The 18,936-nt window shown below is 36.6% G+C and overlaps 1 protein-coding gene across 3 annotated transcripts; it reads right to left on the bottom strand.

Moving 5' to 3' along the window:
- Positions 1 to 1,528: 1,528 nt before the first annotated feature.
- LOC113846536 (E3 ubiquitin-protein ligase UPL2-like) lies at positions 1,529 to 17,829 on the bottom strand. 3 transcript variants are annotated; one of them, XM_027474928.1, is made up of 17 exons: positions 17,707 to 17,829; positions 17,297 to 17,424; positions 14,492 to 14,587; positions 14,201 to 14,404; positions 7,508 to 14,057; positions 6,298 to 7,355; positions 5,924 to 6,226; positions 5,637 to 5,841; positions 5,100 to 5,374; positions 4,709 to 5,004; positions 3,287 to 4,388; positions 3,063 to 3,209; positions 2,881 to 2,961; positions 2,576 to 2,801; positions 2,308 to 2,447; positions 1,785 to 1,891; positions 1,529 to 1,645 (listed from the first exon to the last, which is right to left on the bottom strand). In XM_027474928.1, the coding sequence occupies exons 2-17, from the start codon at positions 17,390 to 17,392 to the stop codon at positions 1,543 to 1,545; spliced, it is 10,989 nt and encodes a 3,662-aa protein (XP_027330729.1). In that variant the 5' UTR covers positions 17,393 to 17,424; positions 17,707 to 17,829; the 3' UTR covers positions 1,529 to 1,542. The 3 variants fall into 3 exon arrangements, with proteins under 3 accessions (XP_027330729.1, XP_027330727.1, XP_027330728.1); XM_027474926.1 differs by having other exon boundaries at positions 17,672 to 17,823; XM_027474927.1 differs by having other exon boundaries at positions 17,583 to 17,823.
- Positions 17,830 to 18,936: the final 1,107 nt, after the last annotated feature.

Below are 18,936 nucleotides of genomic sequence, written 5' to 3' on the forward strand. Positions count from 1 at the left end.
AAAAATATAATTTTTATCATTTAAGAGTTATATTTTAAGAATCGGATCAGTCATTAAATTGTTAAAGGTACCGGTTCAATAGTTCAACTGTGGTGAAATTAGAGATAATTATATATATATAATAAATTAACATAAAATATTAAAAATAAGATAAATTATTATTTTAAGAAGATAAATTAATTTTTACATTAATATAAAATGATCATATATATTTTCTGCAAGAAAAAATCAATATAAAAAAATAGTAAATATTTGTATATGAATTTTTATAATACGTCGATATTTTTTATTTAGTTTAAAGGAATATTTTTAAATTAAATTTTTTAAAAAAAATTAAAAATGACTCGTTCAAACTATTTTATTACTGATATTTAATAAAATCGAATGTATCTCATGAGAAAGTTTGATATTTATTTTTATACATAAAAGAATCGTTACCCTTAATAATTTTATTTTTATAAAGAATGAAGATAATTATTTAATTAAAAATGTTAATATTTTAATATTAAAAATATTAAAAAAATAATTTACAAATAATATATAATACTCTCAAGTTTATAAGGTACTGTAGCAAGTACTCTGATTTTTTATCGATTCTCGTCGGTTCTGATAAAACCAGTTCCCATGCACTGTACCGGTACACATATCGAAAGAATCTCGCTTCTGGCCTGCAAGAGTTGTAAGGCCCCCAAGTTTTACTCATACCAATATTTAAATGACTCAAAAGTGTAGACAAAAGCAATAACTCTAATATAAAATTTAATTTACTTTTTACTTTTCTAGCCAACCAAACAACTCGATTTTCTCATTATTATTTCTATCAATCCAAATAAGCTTAAGTCGTCCATCTTGTACTTCTTTTCTCCCGCGCCTCTTTCCATCTTGTTCCTTTACAACTTTCCTCCACATCTAAACAAAGCACACAGTTTCTATCATGCTGCCGCATTTCTTTCATTCATATTTCTTTGTTTGCCAAAACTGCTTGAAATTTGACATTGAACGATAATAGAGATTTCATTCCTCACTTCATTTTACCTTCGCCCCCAAATTTCTCTATAGTCAGTTCGATTAAGAGCAACGAACCCGAAAATTTTGCAAATCACATGAAGACAATCTTTTCAAATAAAAAATAACTTCATAAATTTCACTAGTTTCACTCATCATAAACTACCGTACATATTTTATAGAAATAGTTTATACTCTGCACCAAAATAAACTTTACCCATCACACGTTGGTTAAGTTTCCTAGGTTGTACCAGCAATTCAACTTTCCTACGAAAATAATCAGGTACTTAGCTTCTCCATTGTTACGCCAAAATGATCGTCGCATAGAAGCTGCCAGCTGAAATAAATGAAACATCGCGGGCCAAAACGGTTAATTGAAAAACTGCCAACGGCATTTCCCATTGCAATATACGACTGTACAGCATATTAACATGATATAAAACTAAAATCTTCATCCCCCTGTACCACTCAATTCTATTTGAAAATAGCTCCTAACCTAAAAAAGAAATACATAGTATTTTGCCCCCCTGAAACTTCTCAACCAAATCCAAATCCCTCATTTGCTTCGTGAATTGCCAGCAGTAACCTCTCTTCCAAATGTTGTCTGGATGGATACTCCGGTAAATCTAATTGATTGAAACTGCATGAAGATTTCATTTTAATTAGTTGAAATCACACTATAATGATCCATCAAGAGACAAATATAGCCTATAGCTTACAGATAATCAAACCTGAAAAGGCTAATACATAGGGAATTTGTAAAGGGAAAAAGGATATACCAAGTATGAGCAGAAGGCAAGTGATCAGGACTTCCATATGCTTTGTGTATCTGAAACTTCTGGGAGCCTGAAATTCCTTGAAGGGCACTAAAACCTTCCAGAGGCACCTGAAACATCAGTGAAAAAAAATCAGAACCACAAACTGCATCACAAGTGATTTTATCTGCTCTCTACAAAATAAGGTTGATCAATATCATTCACTTGTTATAGAAGAGGATATATAATATTATATTTCCAAGGAATCAGACAAAGCTTAGATCATTGTATATAATCAGTTCACTAAATAACAACTTATCACAAAATCATTCTCAAAATTCCAAAGCCAACTACACAGTCAGTGGCAGATCTCAATTATGTGCGACTAACTCATGACTAAATGCATCTGAAATAAAATTAAACTCATGAATGGCCATAATGAATATAGTTATCTTATTATGGAATTCATCTGTTTTCAAACACCTTGGAAAACAACCAGAAATTGTGAGTGGCTAATAAAATGTTCAAAGCTCTGATAGCAATTTACCTTGGATGTCCCTGTCACAAATTGCAATAGCCGAGCCTTGTCTTCTTTGCTGAAACCTTGAACAACCTCCCAAAACCATTGGATAACTGGCGATGCAGCACTATATCCAGAATATTCTGTATTTGCTCTCAAGTCATCCACTGAAATAAAATGCATCACAGTTAATTTTGCCCTACCATATAATATGGATACCAGTAAACAGAGCAGGCAGCAGGAGTAAGTAAACATTAATCACAACAGTTAAAGTAATGTAAAACAATGACCCTACAATCAATATCAGGAAGTCCGCTAATCAATAATTCCAGCTCTTTGTCATTGAATATCGATATCAACTCCCTGGGAATCAATTCATTGAACCCTTCCAAGAAGGCATTTATTTGAGGTCGAATAGCAGTTGTCAACCGATGCTCAGCAACCAAATCAACATATTGATGCTTATTCTCCTCAGTAACTTTGATATTCCGACCACCAGGAATCAATTCATAATCAGTCACCTAAAAAGGTTCATCAAGATTAGATGATATTATTACATAATCCAGTATACCATCTCAAAAGTTTAAGAGCAGTCAATACTTCTGTTCGTTCATATAAGATCAGTTTTTCCTCATCTGCATCAATGCTAAAAGTAAGATCCAGAACATCACTGATATCATTCTGCAACCATAGTGAAACAGACAAAAGTCACAAATGCAACAATGAACAAGAGATGATAATACATAAAGAGAGAGGGGTGGGAACTACATAAATGCACTTACCTCAAGCATCCATTTCAAGTTTTTGAAATAATCAGGATCAATGGCTTCAATATCATGATATGTGACTTTGACTCCAAGTATGTGTTTGTAGAATGACCGAGTAAAATGGACATCCAAGAGTTGCCCATCAAATAATGCTTTCCCAACCTAAATATGATAAAAAGGTATAAGAAAAAATCATTGACAACCAACAGAGAACATTGAGTAATTGAAAAGAGACTCACCACTCTACCAACAAATTTAAAATAAGACAAATGTTCTGTTTGATAAACTGAGTTAGGGTTTGGCTGAAATGTTGATTCATTGCCCACGGTAGTAAAAAGAAGAGCTCCTTTATCAAAAATCACCCTGGACAACAATTGATACCATTCCCTTGTAAGCCCGCCTGCATCAATACCTTCCTCCCCTTGGAAGTGAACAGTCAACCTTCCCTTCAAATCTTGAGTTGATCTCATGCGAAGCTGGTTATAAGAATCTTCTAAAACATATGCCCTTCTGACTGATATTCTCAAGGGGCTGTGGTGATGGTCATGCTGATGCTTAATTTTTGATCGGAAATGGGCACGTTTGTTGTCAAAATCAATAAATCTTGGAACCTTCAGCATGAGTGAGAAAGATTTCTCAAGCAAACCAGGATTTTGCCTAATAAAAGCATTTAGTAGTTTCCTATGCTTCTCTGAGAACCGAACAAAAGCTACATGTTTCTCATCTACTTTCACAGCAGGTCCAGATGCTTTCTGCTGAGTTGCAGATGTGCTAGCATAATCAACATCAGAAATGACAGGAATACTTGAGTCATGACTGGCACCTGGCTGTGCAGGATGCAACTTCTCGCAAACAACAAAGAAAGATTCAATGTATGGTAAGATATTTTGAGAGCCAGCTGGAAGTGGAGGCATGACACCAGACGGTTTAGACACAAATGTCCTAGAGGTGGTGAAACACTCAGAAGCAGACTCTGAGTAAGATTCTATCTTGCTTATGCAACAGCTTAGCTCATTCCACAAGGGTTCTAATGCTGAATTAATTTCCCAAACCTCAGAAAGTGCAGTAGGGGTACCTTGATCATTCTCTCTCTCAGTCAGTAGGGTGACAAGGGAACTCAAGGCTTGTAGAACTCTCAAAATTGCAGCTCCATCAGTGGAAGTTGTACTAAGCAGAGCTTTCATAGCTTCACTGAAGACTCGTAACTCCTTCATTGCAGATGAAGTCAAGCGTTGAACTGCTTCTGCAAGCTCAGTAACAAAAAGCTCACAATGAGTTGGAGCAATGGCCACCAATTTCTTCATTACCTCTGCGACCAGAGTATATGCATTATCTGACAAACTGGAAGGAATACATAAAATGTCAGATCAACTCTATCGTTACTAAAATATACAATCATTATAGCCAGACCAATCTGGACAGATGGTGATCAGTATCAACTGCGCCATTACAAACAAAACAAGCAAATCCGCATAGCAAACCAAAGCAACAGTCCTAATTTAAAATAGTTGAAGCTCTTCTAAGACATGAGTTTTATCACCCCCACCCCCCACAAGAACAAGAGCTTAGTGACAGTGAATAGATACACAGACACAGGGTACTGTTGACAAAAATATAGAGACAGTACAATTAATACAAACCAACAAGCATAGTCCACATACCCTTCTTTTGCAAGCAATGAGCACAGGAGCCGGAGTTCAGCTTTTGGCAGATTACTTAATACTCTCTGAGACTCACATTCCACATTGATACCAGAGGATGTGGGTTTGGAGGAGTCACCAACTTTAGTAGATGCATCATTCCCAGAAGACAAAATACCAGAATCTGCATTTACATTGGCCTCCACAGCAGAAATCTGTGGACCCAATGATGGCTTAGAACTAGAAATCAGGGATTTGTCAGATGAACTAGACTTACTTCCAGCACTGTCAATGACAACATCCAGTAAATTTAGCAGCTGAAAACACAACACAGATACAAAGTAAATTATGTCAGAACAGTCGGTAGGCACATGAAATTCAATTAATAGATGCTGATAAATTAAAGCATCACCTGCTCAAGATGAGCTATGCTCCTCAAATAAAGTGCTTGGTTCAAGAGACTCAATAGCATTGAAATGGAGATGTACCCTTCATTATTTTCGCTTATATTTGTGTCATCTTCAACAACCATCACAGCTTTACCCCGTACATCATCAGCATTATCTGGTTCTTTTATTGCAGGAAGAGGCAACCTAAACTGAAGCAATATTTTTGCCACGTATAGGTGGTTGCGAGCAAGAAAAGTAAGTGTTTCAAGTATTCTACGAGACAGCAATGGGGGAACACCTACATGATTAAACAATATGGAAGGTATTAATAATTCGTTCCACTAAACAAGGAAAGGAAAGGAAAGTCATGCAACTGTTATAAATGGTCACTATTGCAAAGAAGCTCATGAAATAAGAAAATGGAAGTTGTTTAAGATATGCCTTAATTATGAAAATTTAAATATAAAAACACAGACTAAAAAATGACATTATGTTACATACTCAAAACCAGGATAACTGTTTACAATGACAGCATTAATAAGTTAATCAAGCCTTCTTACCATCAAAAGATTGAGGACGTGAATACATTACATTGCTCTGACAACCATATAATCTATATGGTGGCTCAACTGTACTAAAATAATTGACAGGCCTTCTTACATCAAGCATTAGTAAGTCCATAAGAATTTTCACTAAAGAGGTTCTTGTTTCACTATGGGCACAAAGATTTAAAAGAAGCCTCTGGAGTTGGCCTTTATAGAGTGGCTGCAAAAGAGTAATAGACAAATTATAGATAATAACTCATTTTGAATGAAGGACTTCTTTTCTTCATGTCATAAATTAATACCTGCACTATGCGAAATAATCGAATCATGGCATGCAAATCCTGTGTGTCAATTAGAGGTGCTCCATCAGCTTCAACAACCTTAGCTCCACTGGATCGGCGTGAAGAAATGGTTCCCCCTGCTGCATCCAGCCCAGACCCAATACCTTCACCACGTCTTGAAGTCTCACCTCTACGACTTCTTGGATACATGCCAAAGAGGGTACGGCTGTAACGGTGTGCAAACCTCTCCCGCAACATATTTGCCTCAGCAACAAGAGCAGGTGTAAGATTGGCAAGGATGGTATCTGGTGAGGTTAACAGAACCTGAAGGGAAAAGAAAATTTTTCAGAGACAATTTCACTTTCAATATAACAGGAATCATCCGAAAAACTTGCCTCTTCTCGTAAATCTGACGGAAATGTTGCAATGATTGAGACTGTATCCATTTCTACAGGTTGACCTTCCAGCTCCTGAGACTGATGCAACCTCTGTGCTTGCTGCTGTGCCAGAACTTCTGCTCGAATATCAGCTGGAAGAGCAGCAAGGAACTCTGGGTCAATGTCCCCAGTATTTTGAGGCTCAACATTTGATGGCTGAGCCACTTGACCCTGTTGAGCAGAGAGGACCTCAGCACGCAGCTCCTCAGGAAGTGCATCCAGAAAAGCAGGATCAATTGCTCCTGATCCAGCATCACTGTTCACTGGCTGCTCTGCTGCTGGACCATCTTGATCTGCATCACGGCTAGAATTTTCAGAAACTTCAGTAACACTATGAAGGGACGCGTCTCTTCCAACTGCAGGAGAAATATGACTCAGAGGCACATTGGCTCTTCTTGTGCGTGTAGCCTGTGAATCACCTGCTAACCTATCTGCAGAAACCTGCCTTTCTCCACCATCATCATGGCCATCAGCACTTCCAATCTCAACATCTAAGCTCCGAAGGCTTTCACCAAAAGTTGCTCCACTACCACTACTCTCCTGGCTAACAGCTTCAACATCCCTCACAACTCCATCATTATGCTCAAACTGCATCTCAACTGCCTGTGAGGGAGTGCCAGACACATTAGTTTGTAGAGATTCAGTCCCAGCTGGCCTGACATCAGCACTATTACTGTTATCATTTACTGAAGGAGTTATTGTACTAACTTCCTCAATAGCATTACTTTCAACAGGGACTTCTGGCCTTGCACCTCCTGAATCTTGTGTCTGGCTAGTTCCATCTTTATCATGAGAACCCGCTTCTGCTATGTTCTGATTGGACAACTTTTCAGGCGTCGGTCGTCTTAATTGAGAGACAAGCAACTCCTCAAGGCCTTGTGGTACAACAACAGTGTTTGTACCACCATTTTGTTGGTTATTATCAGTCCACAAGTTCAAACGGTGTCCATGCCGTCCACTTCTCAGTGATCGAAATATATTATCTAAACCCACTGAGTTGTTCTCCAATGAACTATCTGGAAATTTTAACCAAGGTACCAAAAATCAAAAGTGTCATTCAAAATCATCAAATGTTTCTATACAACAAATAAAATTTAATAGATTAAGAGAAAAAAAAACAAAACTAGAATAACTAATCAATAACAATGAATTTATAGAGAAAACAAACCTGATTGCCCTGTAGATGGGTGGAAAGAAGAAGGTTCAACTAAGAGTGGGTGACGAGAAGGCACAGCAGTATCACCAGTCCTGCCCAAAAGACTGTAAATAGATGTTGTCCTCCCTGGGCGTCTGGATCCAAAAACCTCAACTGGCATTACATGAAAAGCTTCATTTGGAAAACTATTATCTCTGCCAAAAACCTCAATATGGTCAAAAACATTAATTCCATTAATGCCCTCCTCAAGCCGCAGTATAACACCATCTTCATCTTCCTCATCATCCTCATCCTCTTCCTCCATCACTTCATCATCAAAATCATCATCATCAATCTCATGATCATCCTGATCGGTGTCAGGATGTGGCAAGTGATGGACTTCATCCTCTAAATCATTATGTTCCTCTTCATCCTCCTCATCTTCATCTACATCTTCACCTTCATCTCCAGACATATCATCATCCTCTTCGTCATCTTCATCAAGATTTTCTTGGTCATGCGGCTGGATTTCAAATTGTAGACCCACATTTTCCACTCCATTATCAAGATCTCTTGTATCCTCAGAATTTTCATGCATGTAATCATCTTCATTGGCAGGAGCAAAGCTCCCATCAAGATCTTGATCATGTTCCATATCATCAGTAACAGCTTCAGACCCACCATAGGACTGAACTGCATACGACCCAACACGGTCCACTTGAAGGGAATCACGATTGGTTTGAGATGTCATTTCCATTGCCTGAGACATGTCACCAATATTATCTATTCTTCCAGTTTGATTTAGATCAGAAGGCTTTGCTGAATTATCACCCTTCCCTGTATTAGGATCAACAGCATGGACGTGCTCCTTTGTTACCAACTCAAGAGCCTTAACAATACCAGTAGAAACTTCAGATAAATCAGCATTGTCGAAGTCCAAAACTTGGAGAGTACGTGTGAATGATTTAACCAAGCCAGCATCTACAAAAGTGGCAGAGGCCTCAGCTGAGATGCATGAACCAGCAGGTGTACGAGCTGCCATGACATCATTTAGTAGATCAACAAAAACCTGAATTTCATTGACTTGAGGCTTAACACCATGACATGATTCAACAAAGTCATTGATGATATAACTAATCTCACTGAAAATCCTCTTCCTTGCCTCTGGAGAACGAACACAAGCTGCCACCATAAACTGATTTGCTCTGGTTGCTAGTTTCTGCCTCCAATCACCTTCAGCTTTCTTGTCCTTTTTTGAGTTTTGAGAATATGGAAGAAAATTATGAAGAATATGGTAGAATATTCCACCCATGCTTAAACCTGAAGGACTCTTTTGACTAGTTCCCCTAATGCTGCTTATTTCAGCATCTCGTCGAAGTAGAACATGAACAGATGACGAATACATCAATAATATCTCGGTCAGAAGCTTTAAAATAAAGACAATCTTTGCAAGTGATGCAGAAGCCTCCTGACTACCAGTTTCATTTCCCTCAGACACAGTGGCAACTGCTTTTCCTTTTCCCTTAACCATAGAGATATCAATGTCCATGTCACTTGATGTTGGGGTACCAGGAAGAACATTTGAGGCAATGTCATGCTTCAAGGGAGGAACAAAAGAACATATAGATTCAAGAAGAAGTTCTATCGCACTAACAAAACTTTGGGTAGGTTTTCTGTGACTTTTGACACCCTTGGTATTTGAATCGTGAATTTTGCCATGGCCATTGCCAGAAGCTACTGTGTTTGTATTTCCCAAACCAACCTTTCCATCACTGTTCTGAGCTCTGTCTTTCTCCAATGATTTATCCTTCTCCTTAGCTTTGTCTTTATCCTTATCTTTCAGCAATACAATGTATGGCCTTTCACCTACCATTTCAACTTGACATACAGATTGAGCAGCTTGCATAAAAATTGCTGGATCCCGAGAAATAACAGAAGCTAAATTTAGAAGGAAATTGTGAGGATTGACCCTTCCATTTGGATGCCGGTTAGAAGCTAGTACAAGACTATGTTTTATCTCAGATTCCATTGCTTGCTGGAGAGTCTGTGGATCTTCAAGAACATGACGAACAATACTTGCAGCAACATTGTCAAACCCAGGAAAGAGGCTACTGGTTGGCAAAGAAAGAAGTAGACTTAAACCACCAGCTTCCAAAAAGGTAAGAGCAACAGAATGATTCCTTGTAAGATTGGAACACAGTAGCAGAACAGCATGCATTGTGTCAGATGGAAGTTGATTCTTCATACAATTACAAGAAACCTCAATGAGTCTCTTCTGCTCATGTATATCTGCATACTTTGTAGAGAGTCCCAATGCAGACTGCAACTTGCTTAGCCTATCTTCATCAATGGTAATTGACGTTTGGTGGCTGTTGGCAACTTCCTTCTTCAACTTCTCTGCGATTTCAGAATTCAATTTTTGATCCACTTGCAAGAGCCTGTCTAATGCAAGAAAAGCAGCTGTGACCCCTTTTGGCACTCGTTTTTTCTCCCTGCTATCAAGACTAGAATTCCACTGGTAGAGTAGATCCGAGGCAATTTTGATCAAACCACTCTTAGAAGCAGCTTCCCGAGCTACAGCATCCTCATTGAGAATTAAAGCAAGAACATGAAAAAGCGCAGCCAGCATGACGTAATTTTCATCACTAGAAACCAAACCACATTCTTTGATCCGTTCCACAATAAATGAAACCACATTAGGTCTATGTTGACCATCATCGTGCGCACATATCATCACAAGCAAGTCACGGACAGGAAAAGCAAGAGGTTCCTTCAGCAGAAGTTTTGTGCAAGTAGATAACAGCTCATCAATGGGAGGAAGTTGGACCGTCTCTTCCTCAAGCTGCTGAGCATTGTCATTTGCAACTGCATCCTTTGCATCTGACTCAGAGTTCCCAAGGGACATGGCAAGTGCACGGGCAAGTTCATCATCTTCTTGTGTGTCCTCTGGATGTGAGAACAACCACTCCATTGCCAACTCCACACTATTTGACCCAACTTGCCTTAAAGCTTCTTCTGCTCTGGACCTGGAAAAACCCATCTCTACAATGGTTGAAATAGTTGTCTCATTAGGAGGTGGCCCAGTAATGCGTGCACCACCACTGCCATTTACATTTTTTACTTCAACACCTGAATAGACATGCCTAATAATAGAAATAACTGTAGAAATAAATTCATAACTACAGTCAACAAATTGGGGGTGAGTCCAAACAGGAAGCACAGTCTTCAACACTCTAGATTGGAGGATCTTCACAAAAGTCTCAGCATCCCTTGGGAAAGGTATATCCCCATTAGTGATGGGCTGTACAAGCAAGTGCTTAGTAAATGATGATAATATAAAAGGGGAGGTCACTAGATGGTCCATCAATTTCGCATAACTAGCTAAAGAACCATATATCCACAAACTATCTGCTGCATCTTCCTTGTCATCTTGCTTTGCATTTGCATCATCAGTATCCATAGGCGAGGCAGGGGCCCGATTAACTGCAAAGAGTAGCTGACTGGTAGCTTCAAAGGTAGTCAATACAGATTGAATAACTCCACGTCCATACAAGCAATTCAGCAGAATAGGATTGCATGAATCTGGCCTCTCCATCAGAATACTATCAATGAAATCGATCACCTTTCCAAAATAACGACACTTTGTTGATATGGATTCTTCTGTTCCCGACACATTTACACGGCCAGCAAAATTAATGTGATCTTGAGCAATGGATGCAAATGTAGAAGCCACTGATTTTGAAGCAGGACTTACACTCACAACATCATCACGTCGACGTGAAGGTAGCAACATCACTTTTCCCAACTCTTGGAACAAATGTGTAATGTGAAATGAAAGTGATCTGACCATATCACAACAAGAGGTATAATATGACCTCTGCTTGTCAGATTCCTTTTTATTAGCAGTTCCAGAATTATCATCTGACCCAGAATGAAGTACTGGATTATTAGAACTAGACCTCATGTTTGAAGGCCCAACAGAATTTGATCTATGTTGGGTGGAACGGCCCAAATCTCGATACAGGTTCATAAGGTTAAAAAACTGAGATTCAATGCTCCAACCTGATGTCCTCCTCCTCAATAAGGGATCGAGAAACTGCCTAAGAGAAATGAACCTTTGCTCTTCAGTTTCACTTGCATCCCCTTCAGCCTGTTGTGAATCAGAAGAACAAGTACCATCTTCATCAATCCCAGGTTTTCTATTTTCAAGTAAAGCAATTTGCCACAAAACTTCACGGTGGACACGTCCAATGTTTTCAAGAACATCCTTACCCCCATTTCCAAATTCTGTAAGCAACGCAGTCACCCAACGGTTATCTTTCGATGCAGCGAGAAAAAGAAGGAACTCAACAAGGAAAAGTGAAGAAAAGATGCCACCATCAGTTGTCATCCTTGGATCCAGTAACAAAGGTTCTGAAGCTGCACCAAAACCCTCTAAAGCTTTCTCCAAGTGCTCCCTAAGATAGGAACAGAAGGCATGAGCGAGGGAAGGGGAGTGATGTTGAGCAAATCCCTTAAACACCATGGTACTATGTAAAGCAATAGACATGCCATCTGATGATTGTGCAATACTGGGTCGCAATAGCAACTTCAACAAAGCTTCAATTCCTGATTTTTCCACAAACAGCCTGCATGTCTCAGCATTCTCCATAGTCCTATGAACCAATACCATCAAATGAAAGACACACAGCTGAATAAATTGCTCATCACTTATCCCTTCTACAACTGAAGATGTGCCTACAATGCAACAATGGCCTTCATTTTCTTTGTCTTCAGAATCTGTTTCCATTGCAGTACCATCACTAGCTTTTCCAGAAAATCCCGTACTGTTTCCATCCCCAAAGGATGCAATCTTATGGATGATTTCAATGATAATATCAACACCAGTGCTTCTCAATGATGATACATGACGTAGAAGTTCCTCCACAGCATTTGCCAGAGGAACAATAGCCTCATTCATGGCTAAGACATACTTTTTGCTAGTGAAGATGTCAACAAGGAACCGTAGTGATGAAGATTCTCTAACAGCCTCTAACCCTTTGGCATTAAGACAAATGGCTCCAAGACCATTTGGAATGCAAGTCAAAGCCTTTGATGAAGGAAGTATTTCAGATCCAACTGACAATAAAAATGCATCAGGAAGACCCATTTCATGTAGAGCAGAAAAACATGTAGGATCTTTGTGGATTATTTCACTCATAACAGTAACAGCTGAATAGTAGATGTCACCCCCAAACTTATCTACATTCTGAAATATCAAGCATAGAGTTGCAGGCAATGAACTGTCATGAGAATGTTGAGACCTGGTAGAGTTTGCAGGAGCATATGTTGCAGAACCAAGAGCCTTGAGAGCAACCTTTATGAGCCTCTTCTGGGAGTACAATTGATCATTACTGTGTCTTGAACCTTCACCAGCAAGCATCATGTTATCAGTTTCTCCAACCAAACCAATGACTCTGTGTACCTCTTTCTGTAATCTCTGAGCTAAAAGTTCAACACCCCCTGACTCTTTAAACAGTGATACAGCTGAGCTACTATAATCCATAAGCTTCTGAAGGGTTTTGACAGCAAAACAGACTAGATGAATATGTGCAGGATCGAAATCCTCCAGCAATGGCAAGAATGTAGGCACCATGCCAGAACCTCTAACATTATTGCCAGAAGTTGAGGTTGAAACCACATGGAGCAGATAGAACTGAAGAAGTGCTTCAACAAAGGCAAGGGATGATGGATCATTAGAACTCTTCAATGACAAAATAGCCCTCTGGAGCACATTCAGGAGTATCATGCGGTTCCCACCAGCAAAAGTTAAACTAGATCCACTGAGTATCCTTGATCGATGATGCGAAGATGTATATGCTGCTAATTGAGCTCCTAGAGCCAGCATTGCAAGTGTTCTGATAGATCCAGATATAGTTTCTTCAGATCGTACAATTTTAATTAATTCATTTGTATATTCAGGTTCATTAGCAAAAAAGGACACAAGTTCGTCCTGAGCATCACCAGACTGGACCAGAACAATGAAAGAAAGTAGGCAAATCCTGCTGTAAAGCCTGCATATTCTAGGAGACCGAAAGGCATGAGCATATCTGATTCTAGTGAGCAATGAAAATCTGAGTTCTGAAGGAATGCTATATTGTTCAATGCACTGCTTCATCAATGACAAATCATCATCTTTGCGCAGATGTAAATCTGGCATATGTATAACTGTTGAGCTAGGGGGATCTATGTCTGCATTATGTTCCTTATTTTGGGCCATGGGTCCATGCAATTCAAAATAAAGGGTAGTGCCTATGCGGTAATTTGATTGGTCATGACCAATCTCCACATCAGAAGGAAACAAGCACAGAGCTTCATCTTGGGCATTCTCATTTGCCATCACACAAGAGTACAATCCCAGGCCCTCCTCTTTGCTTCCCCATCCTTGGGCTAGGGACAAAAGAAAGCTGTTCACTGAACCACAGGAAATCATCTTTGTACTTCCATGAAGCTTAGAGGGATTAATTTTTACAAGCGCAGAAAGAGTTTCTAACGTAGCAATAAGAATCTCAGGATCTGTTGATGCTAGTAAAAGCTTGAAATGCTGAAGGAACAGATAAAATATAATAAATAAAATTTTCAAAGTAAAATAAAGAACCACTTGACTAAAATAAATAGGGTAAGGAATTAACAAAAATATAAAAATTAAGACCAAACTTAGATAGGGTACAATCTCCATCAACTAACCTCTAAGCCATCAAAAGAACTCTTGTTTGGACAATTCTCTAAAATTATTTGCATCACGCGTAATATTTGCAGAATTGCATGTTTTGGTAATGGGCTATCATCTTCTAGATTATCTAACAAAGTCAGATCATTTCTACACGACAAATAAGTCTTGAAGTATGTATCAAAATGAAGTAACAATGGTCTCCAGTGATGAAAATTCCCCTGACAAGAAAGTAAGGTATGAGGCAACAGGAAACTAAAATAAATAACTCAATGCAGCAAAAACTAGCAGACCTGTTGAAGTATTACCTTATTATACTCCCATCGAAAGCCAGAAAGTGGTATAGCAATATCTTGTAACGGGCACTGGATGACCTTCTCAATAAAGGCTTTGATCTTAGGTGGCTGAAACCAATCAATCACCAAATTAAGATGGCATTTACATATATGAGGGGGCAAAAAATGAATGATATATAGGTTTTGATACTATTGCACATGTAACACTGCAAAAAACAATACCTGCAAATGGATCTAAGGATACAAAATTATAGAGTACAGTTGAAGCAAATATCCGAATAGACACATTTTACTTAAAGAACTGTCCATGATAATAAATTTTGAGTGAGGAACTACAGAATTAATCAAAGTTATTTGAAAAGAAAATCATCACTGCACAACAATAATTCTACCAAAATGCAATACATGCAAAAGGAGCACCCACAATTTAAATGAACAGGCTAAGAGTGTTTTTGTTTCAACGGTTACAAATTTATTTCTGGGAATGTGAACTTGGTGATACAATGTTCACATATTTGTAATGAGCTTTAAAAAATTATTCCTCGGTATTTTATCCTGGGGAAGTAGCTTTAAATTGTTTTACTTGTTCTTATAACCATGGTGAGGGGTCGGAAAGTTATATTCCAATGGGAATAATATAGGACATAATTTTCTAACTCAGCTATAAATTCCATTTCTACAATTTTCTTCTAATCATTTGAGTTTAAAAAATTATATCAAGGAATATTAAAATTGAACAAAATGTAATTTTGAATTTAACCAGGAATAATATTTCTGGTTATAATTTTCCTAGGAAAGTCAGTCCAAGGAATGCAATATTATACCTTGAAACAAACACCACCTATGGAATTTGCCACAAACAGTGCATGCACAAAAAGAAGTACTAAAGCCTACAGCTGTATAAAAGAATTAGTGTGCAAGGAAATAGAAGAGTCTGAAAATAAGAGTAAACTAAAGAATTTTATGTGAAAATTCTGAATAAACTCAGTAATGAGTTATTGTATTTATAACTGTATACCTTTAACTCAGCTACCAAGGTCAAAACGTAGGTATGACAAAGCTATATAAACACATGTTGTACTGAAGCAATATATGATAAACTTATCAACAAGCACTTACAACAGAAGGAAAAAAAATGAATCAAACTTTTGCTACAAGTTTAAATCAACTCACATACATCAACTTAAGAAGTTAGATGAGAAAACTTCTGAAAATACGATGTGCATAAATAAATTTTAACTTATGTGAGAAGTCTGATTCATTTAACACTTTGACTCATTTTATTTTCTTCTCCAATAAGTGCAGTATATTTTAACTTGAGGGAAAAGTTTGATTAATTTTATTTTCTTTAAGTACTAATTAAAAAGCCAATCCAAACTGCTTTTTAGTATATAACAGTCTCAAGAGGTACCTGAAATGCATATAACTAGACTAAAAACAGAAAATGGCTAGTAAGAAAATATCACAACAGTATATTACTTGCACATATTTATATTGACCACTATTTTCATTGGATGTGCAATGCAAGAGCATTTTGATAGGCTTGAAACAGAAAAATACTCAGAAACATAAGGAGAGCAACTACAGCTAATCAATAACATTTAACTATTCAATGTTTAACAATTTGGGACACGGCAAAAATGCATCCAGCAGGCATGCGAGCTATTAATTAATAATTACACAAATTTTGAGCATATCACTACCTTTTATGAGAAAAAAATGTTCACATGCTGATTAAACCAGCTCTAGCAAATTACTGATGAAATTAACAATTAGTATATACAAGTAGTACAGTGTATCCTACTCAAATTTTGAGGTGACATTATTTCAAAAACACCATTTATCTTAATTATATCTTTTCGAAGCAGCATTAAACAATATAAAAGCTTATAAAATTTAAGAAACCAAAGCGAATAGCTTATGCTAACTTTTTACGTATTGGTAAACAGTTCTGGAACAACTCCCTATTCGTTCAAATAGCTCACTTTGCCAATCAAACCCAGTAATGCACCAGCAAACAAAATATACAGTAAATACCCAGTACCGCAACAACCAATAAGTTCTACACCATACCATAGATTATTGATTTGATCACACATAGTATTAGCTTTCCTGGCTTTGTAATGTACCAATCACAAGAAAAACTGAGTAACTTGTTTTGCTAATTAAATAAGCTATTTCCAGTTAGAAATACAGTTTTATTCACAAGCAAATAGTACTTCTGGATAAGCTACAAATTGTATATCAACAAAGCTAAGAAAAAGTTGGTTTTTTATTCCCCCCCAAAAAAATACTTCCTTTTAAAACCCAACAGCACTTGTGAGCTTTCGGCAAACAAGTACCATTGAAATGCGCAATGTGTCTACCGGGCTATTTAAATTACAAAGTGCACGCAATATTCTAAATTACTAACGATGTTTCATATTGCTCTAATTTCCCCCGTACATAAAAGCATTCATGAACTTTATTTTATTTTTTGAAAAAAAAAGAGCTACGCAGAAGCATAATTCATATGACGGGAAAAAAAAAACACAGATTACGGGGTTCTTACTAGCAGAAGAAAAAGCCAATATGACACGATCCGCTAAGCGCTAAAAAAATTAAACATAAAGCCATTCGAAGTGCATAGCATAACGAGTTACAGCACAATACTAATTAAATTCTCACATAACACATCAATACAAATGATTAAGGAGGGGATAAGAATCTTAACAGGGTTTACCCAGCAATTAAAAATTTTACACCATTAAACCCTATTCACGAATATAACAAAACAGTGCGTATTAGGGAAAAAAGCAAAAGAGAAAGCACACTCACGGGCTCAGAGTCCAGCTTGATGGACGGGCCAATGGCCCCTTCGTTAGACAGAAGTTGGCGCAGCCTCGAAGGCCAACTCGATCTTAGGGTTGTCATCTCACCTCAACTCCTCTACACTGAACCACCACCTAAAACAATAAATAATAAATACATAAATCGGAGTAAAAAATGAAATAAATAAATAAATAATAAGATTAACAACCAATAACTAAGCTTAAAAACCGATTAGGTGGAGCATAATCCGCGATTAAACCAAACCGATTCCGAAAGTACAAAAAGTAGGTACCGAATCAGCAATTCGCGTAAAGGAATCAGATCAAGTTGGTGACGTTAGATAAAACGGGATTTTGGTGATTAGACAAAGTGCGTTGATACCTCAGAGATGAGAAAGAAAGGCGAAGGGTGCATACACATCCGAAGAAGAGCGATGGGAAGAGAAAGCGAAGCGAAACCCCAGAGAGAGAGAGAAAGGGGTCGAGAATCGCCGTGTGGGTGTGTGTCTGAGAAGTGAGAAGAATTTTTATTTACTTTCTACACAAAATTGTGCCCTCTCTGACGAAAGTGTGTGTGTATATATAGGGAGGACTGAGGCCGAGTCATTTCCTTGCTTGCTTCTACTGCGGGGTCTTGTAAAATACTTTGTTTTCCCCTTATTGCCCCTAGGTTTTGTGGTATTCCAACGTGTGTGTCTTGTTTCTTTTCCTTGTAGCGTGTGATTCCACTTTTTCCCCTTCTAAACATCTACTTCATAATAATTTTAAGAAAAATATTAATCTCCTTCTTCAAAGTCAAGTTTAAATAATTAATAATTATTAATTATTTTTATTATTTTTTAGGATTTAATTTTATAAAATAAAAAATGTAAAATAAGAAAACTAATGTTCATCGTTAATTTAAATTTAAATATTTATAAATATAACCAATTTTAAATATGTCAAATATTGAGAGTATGATTTTATATACTGATTAAGTAAGTATTTATTAAATAAATAATTTTTAAATAATATCTTACGTGAAAATTTGGTATAAAATTTCTTAAGATAATCGAAAATAATTTGTTTTGTATAAAAGATTATTTAAATAAATTAAAAAATAGTTTAAAGAAATCATAAATTGTAAAAATATATTTATCATAAAATCATCCATGAATTCTTTTTAACAAAATATAAGTTTAAAATTGAACTTAACAAATCTCTACTTTTTATTTAGATTTTCCTTAAGGTATTCCTTTGAAAATTTAAATAATTTTGTATTCAAAATAATATGTTACAATGTATTAAAATTGTGAAAATAATTTTTTAATAAATTAGTTTTAATTTTATTTTTAACTAATATTATAAAGCCATTGATTAATACTTTTTTATTTTAGATAACTTTTCTTCATTTAATTCTTGAATCTCTTGTGAAATCTTTTTAAAATTTAAAGTTTTTTTAGAGGAAAAATCTAAATATATATTTTGAAAAGATAAAATTAAGAGTGAAATTTTTACAAATTAACAGTTTTTTCCATTACTATATTATTAAGTGAAAAAAGAAAGATACATTTATTATTAAAATAATATCATAATTTATTTAGCTTTTAGTTGTTTTATAAATAACAAATCATAATATTATGTCATAAATCTTAAGTAATTGAGAAA

Source organism: Abrus precatorius, unplaced genomic scaffold (assembly GCF_003935025.1).
Source record: "Abrus precatorius isolate BTA unplaced genomic scaffold, Abrus_2018 Scaffold8, whole genome shotgun sequence".
In the NCBI taxonomy this organism is placed as follows: domain Eukaryota; kingdom Viridiplantae; phylum Streptophyta; class Magnoliopsida; order Fabales; family Fabaceae; genus Abrus; species Abrus precatorius.

Coding starts and splice junctions, on each gene's coding strand:
- LOC113846536 (XM_027474928.1), bottom strand. CDS start 17,392: ATGACAACCCTAAGATCGAGTTGGCCTTCGAGGCTGCGCCAACTTCTG. Junction 6,227..6,297: donor CGTCAGATTTACGAGAAGAG/GCAAGTTTTTCG, acceptor TTTTCCCTTCAG/GTTCTGTTAACCTCACCAGA. Junction 5,842..5,923: donor GATTATTTCGCATAGTGCAG/GTATTAATTTAT, acceptor ACTCTTTTGCAG/CCACTCTATAAAGGCCAACT.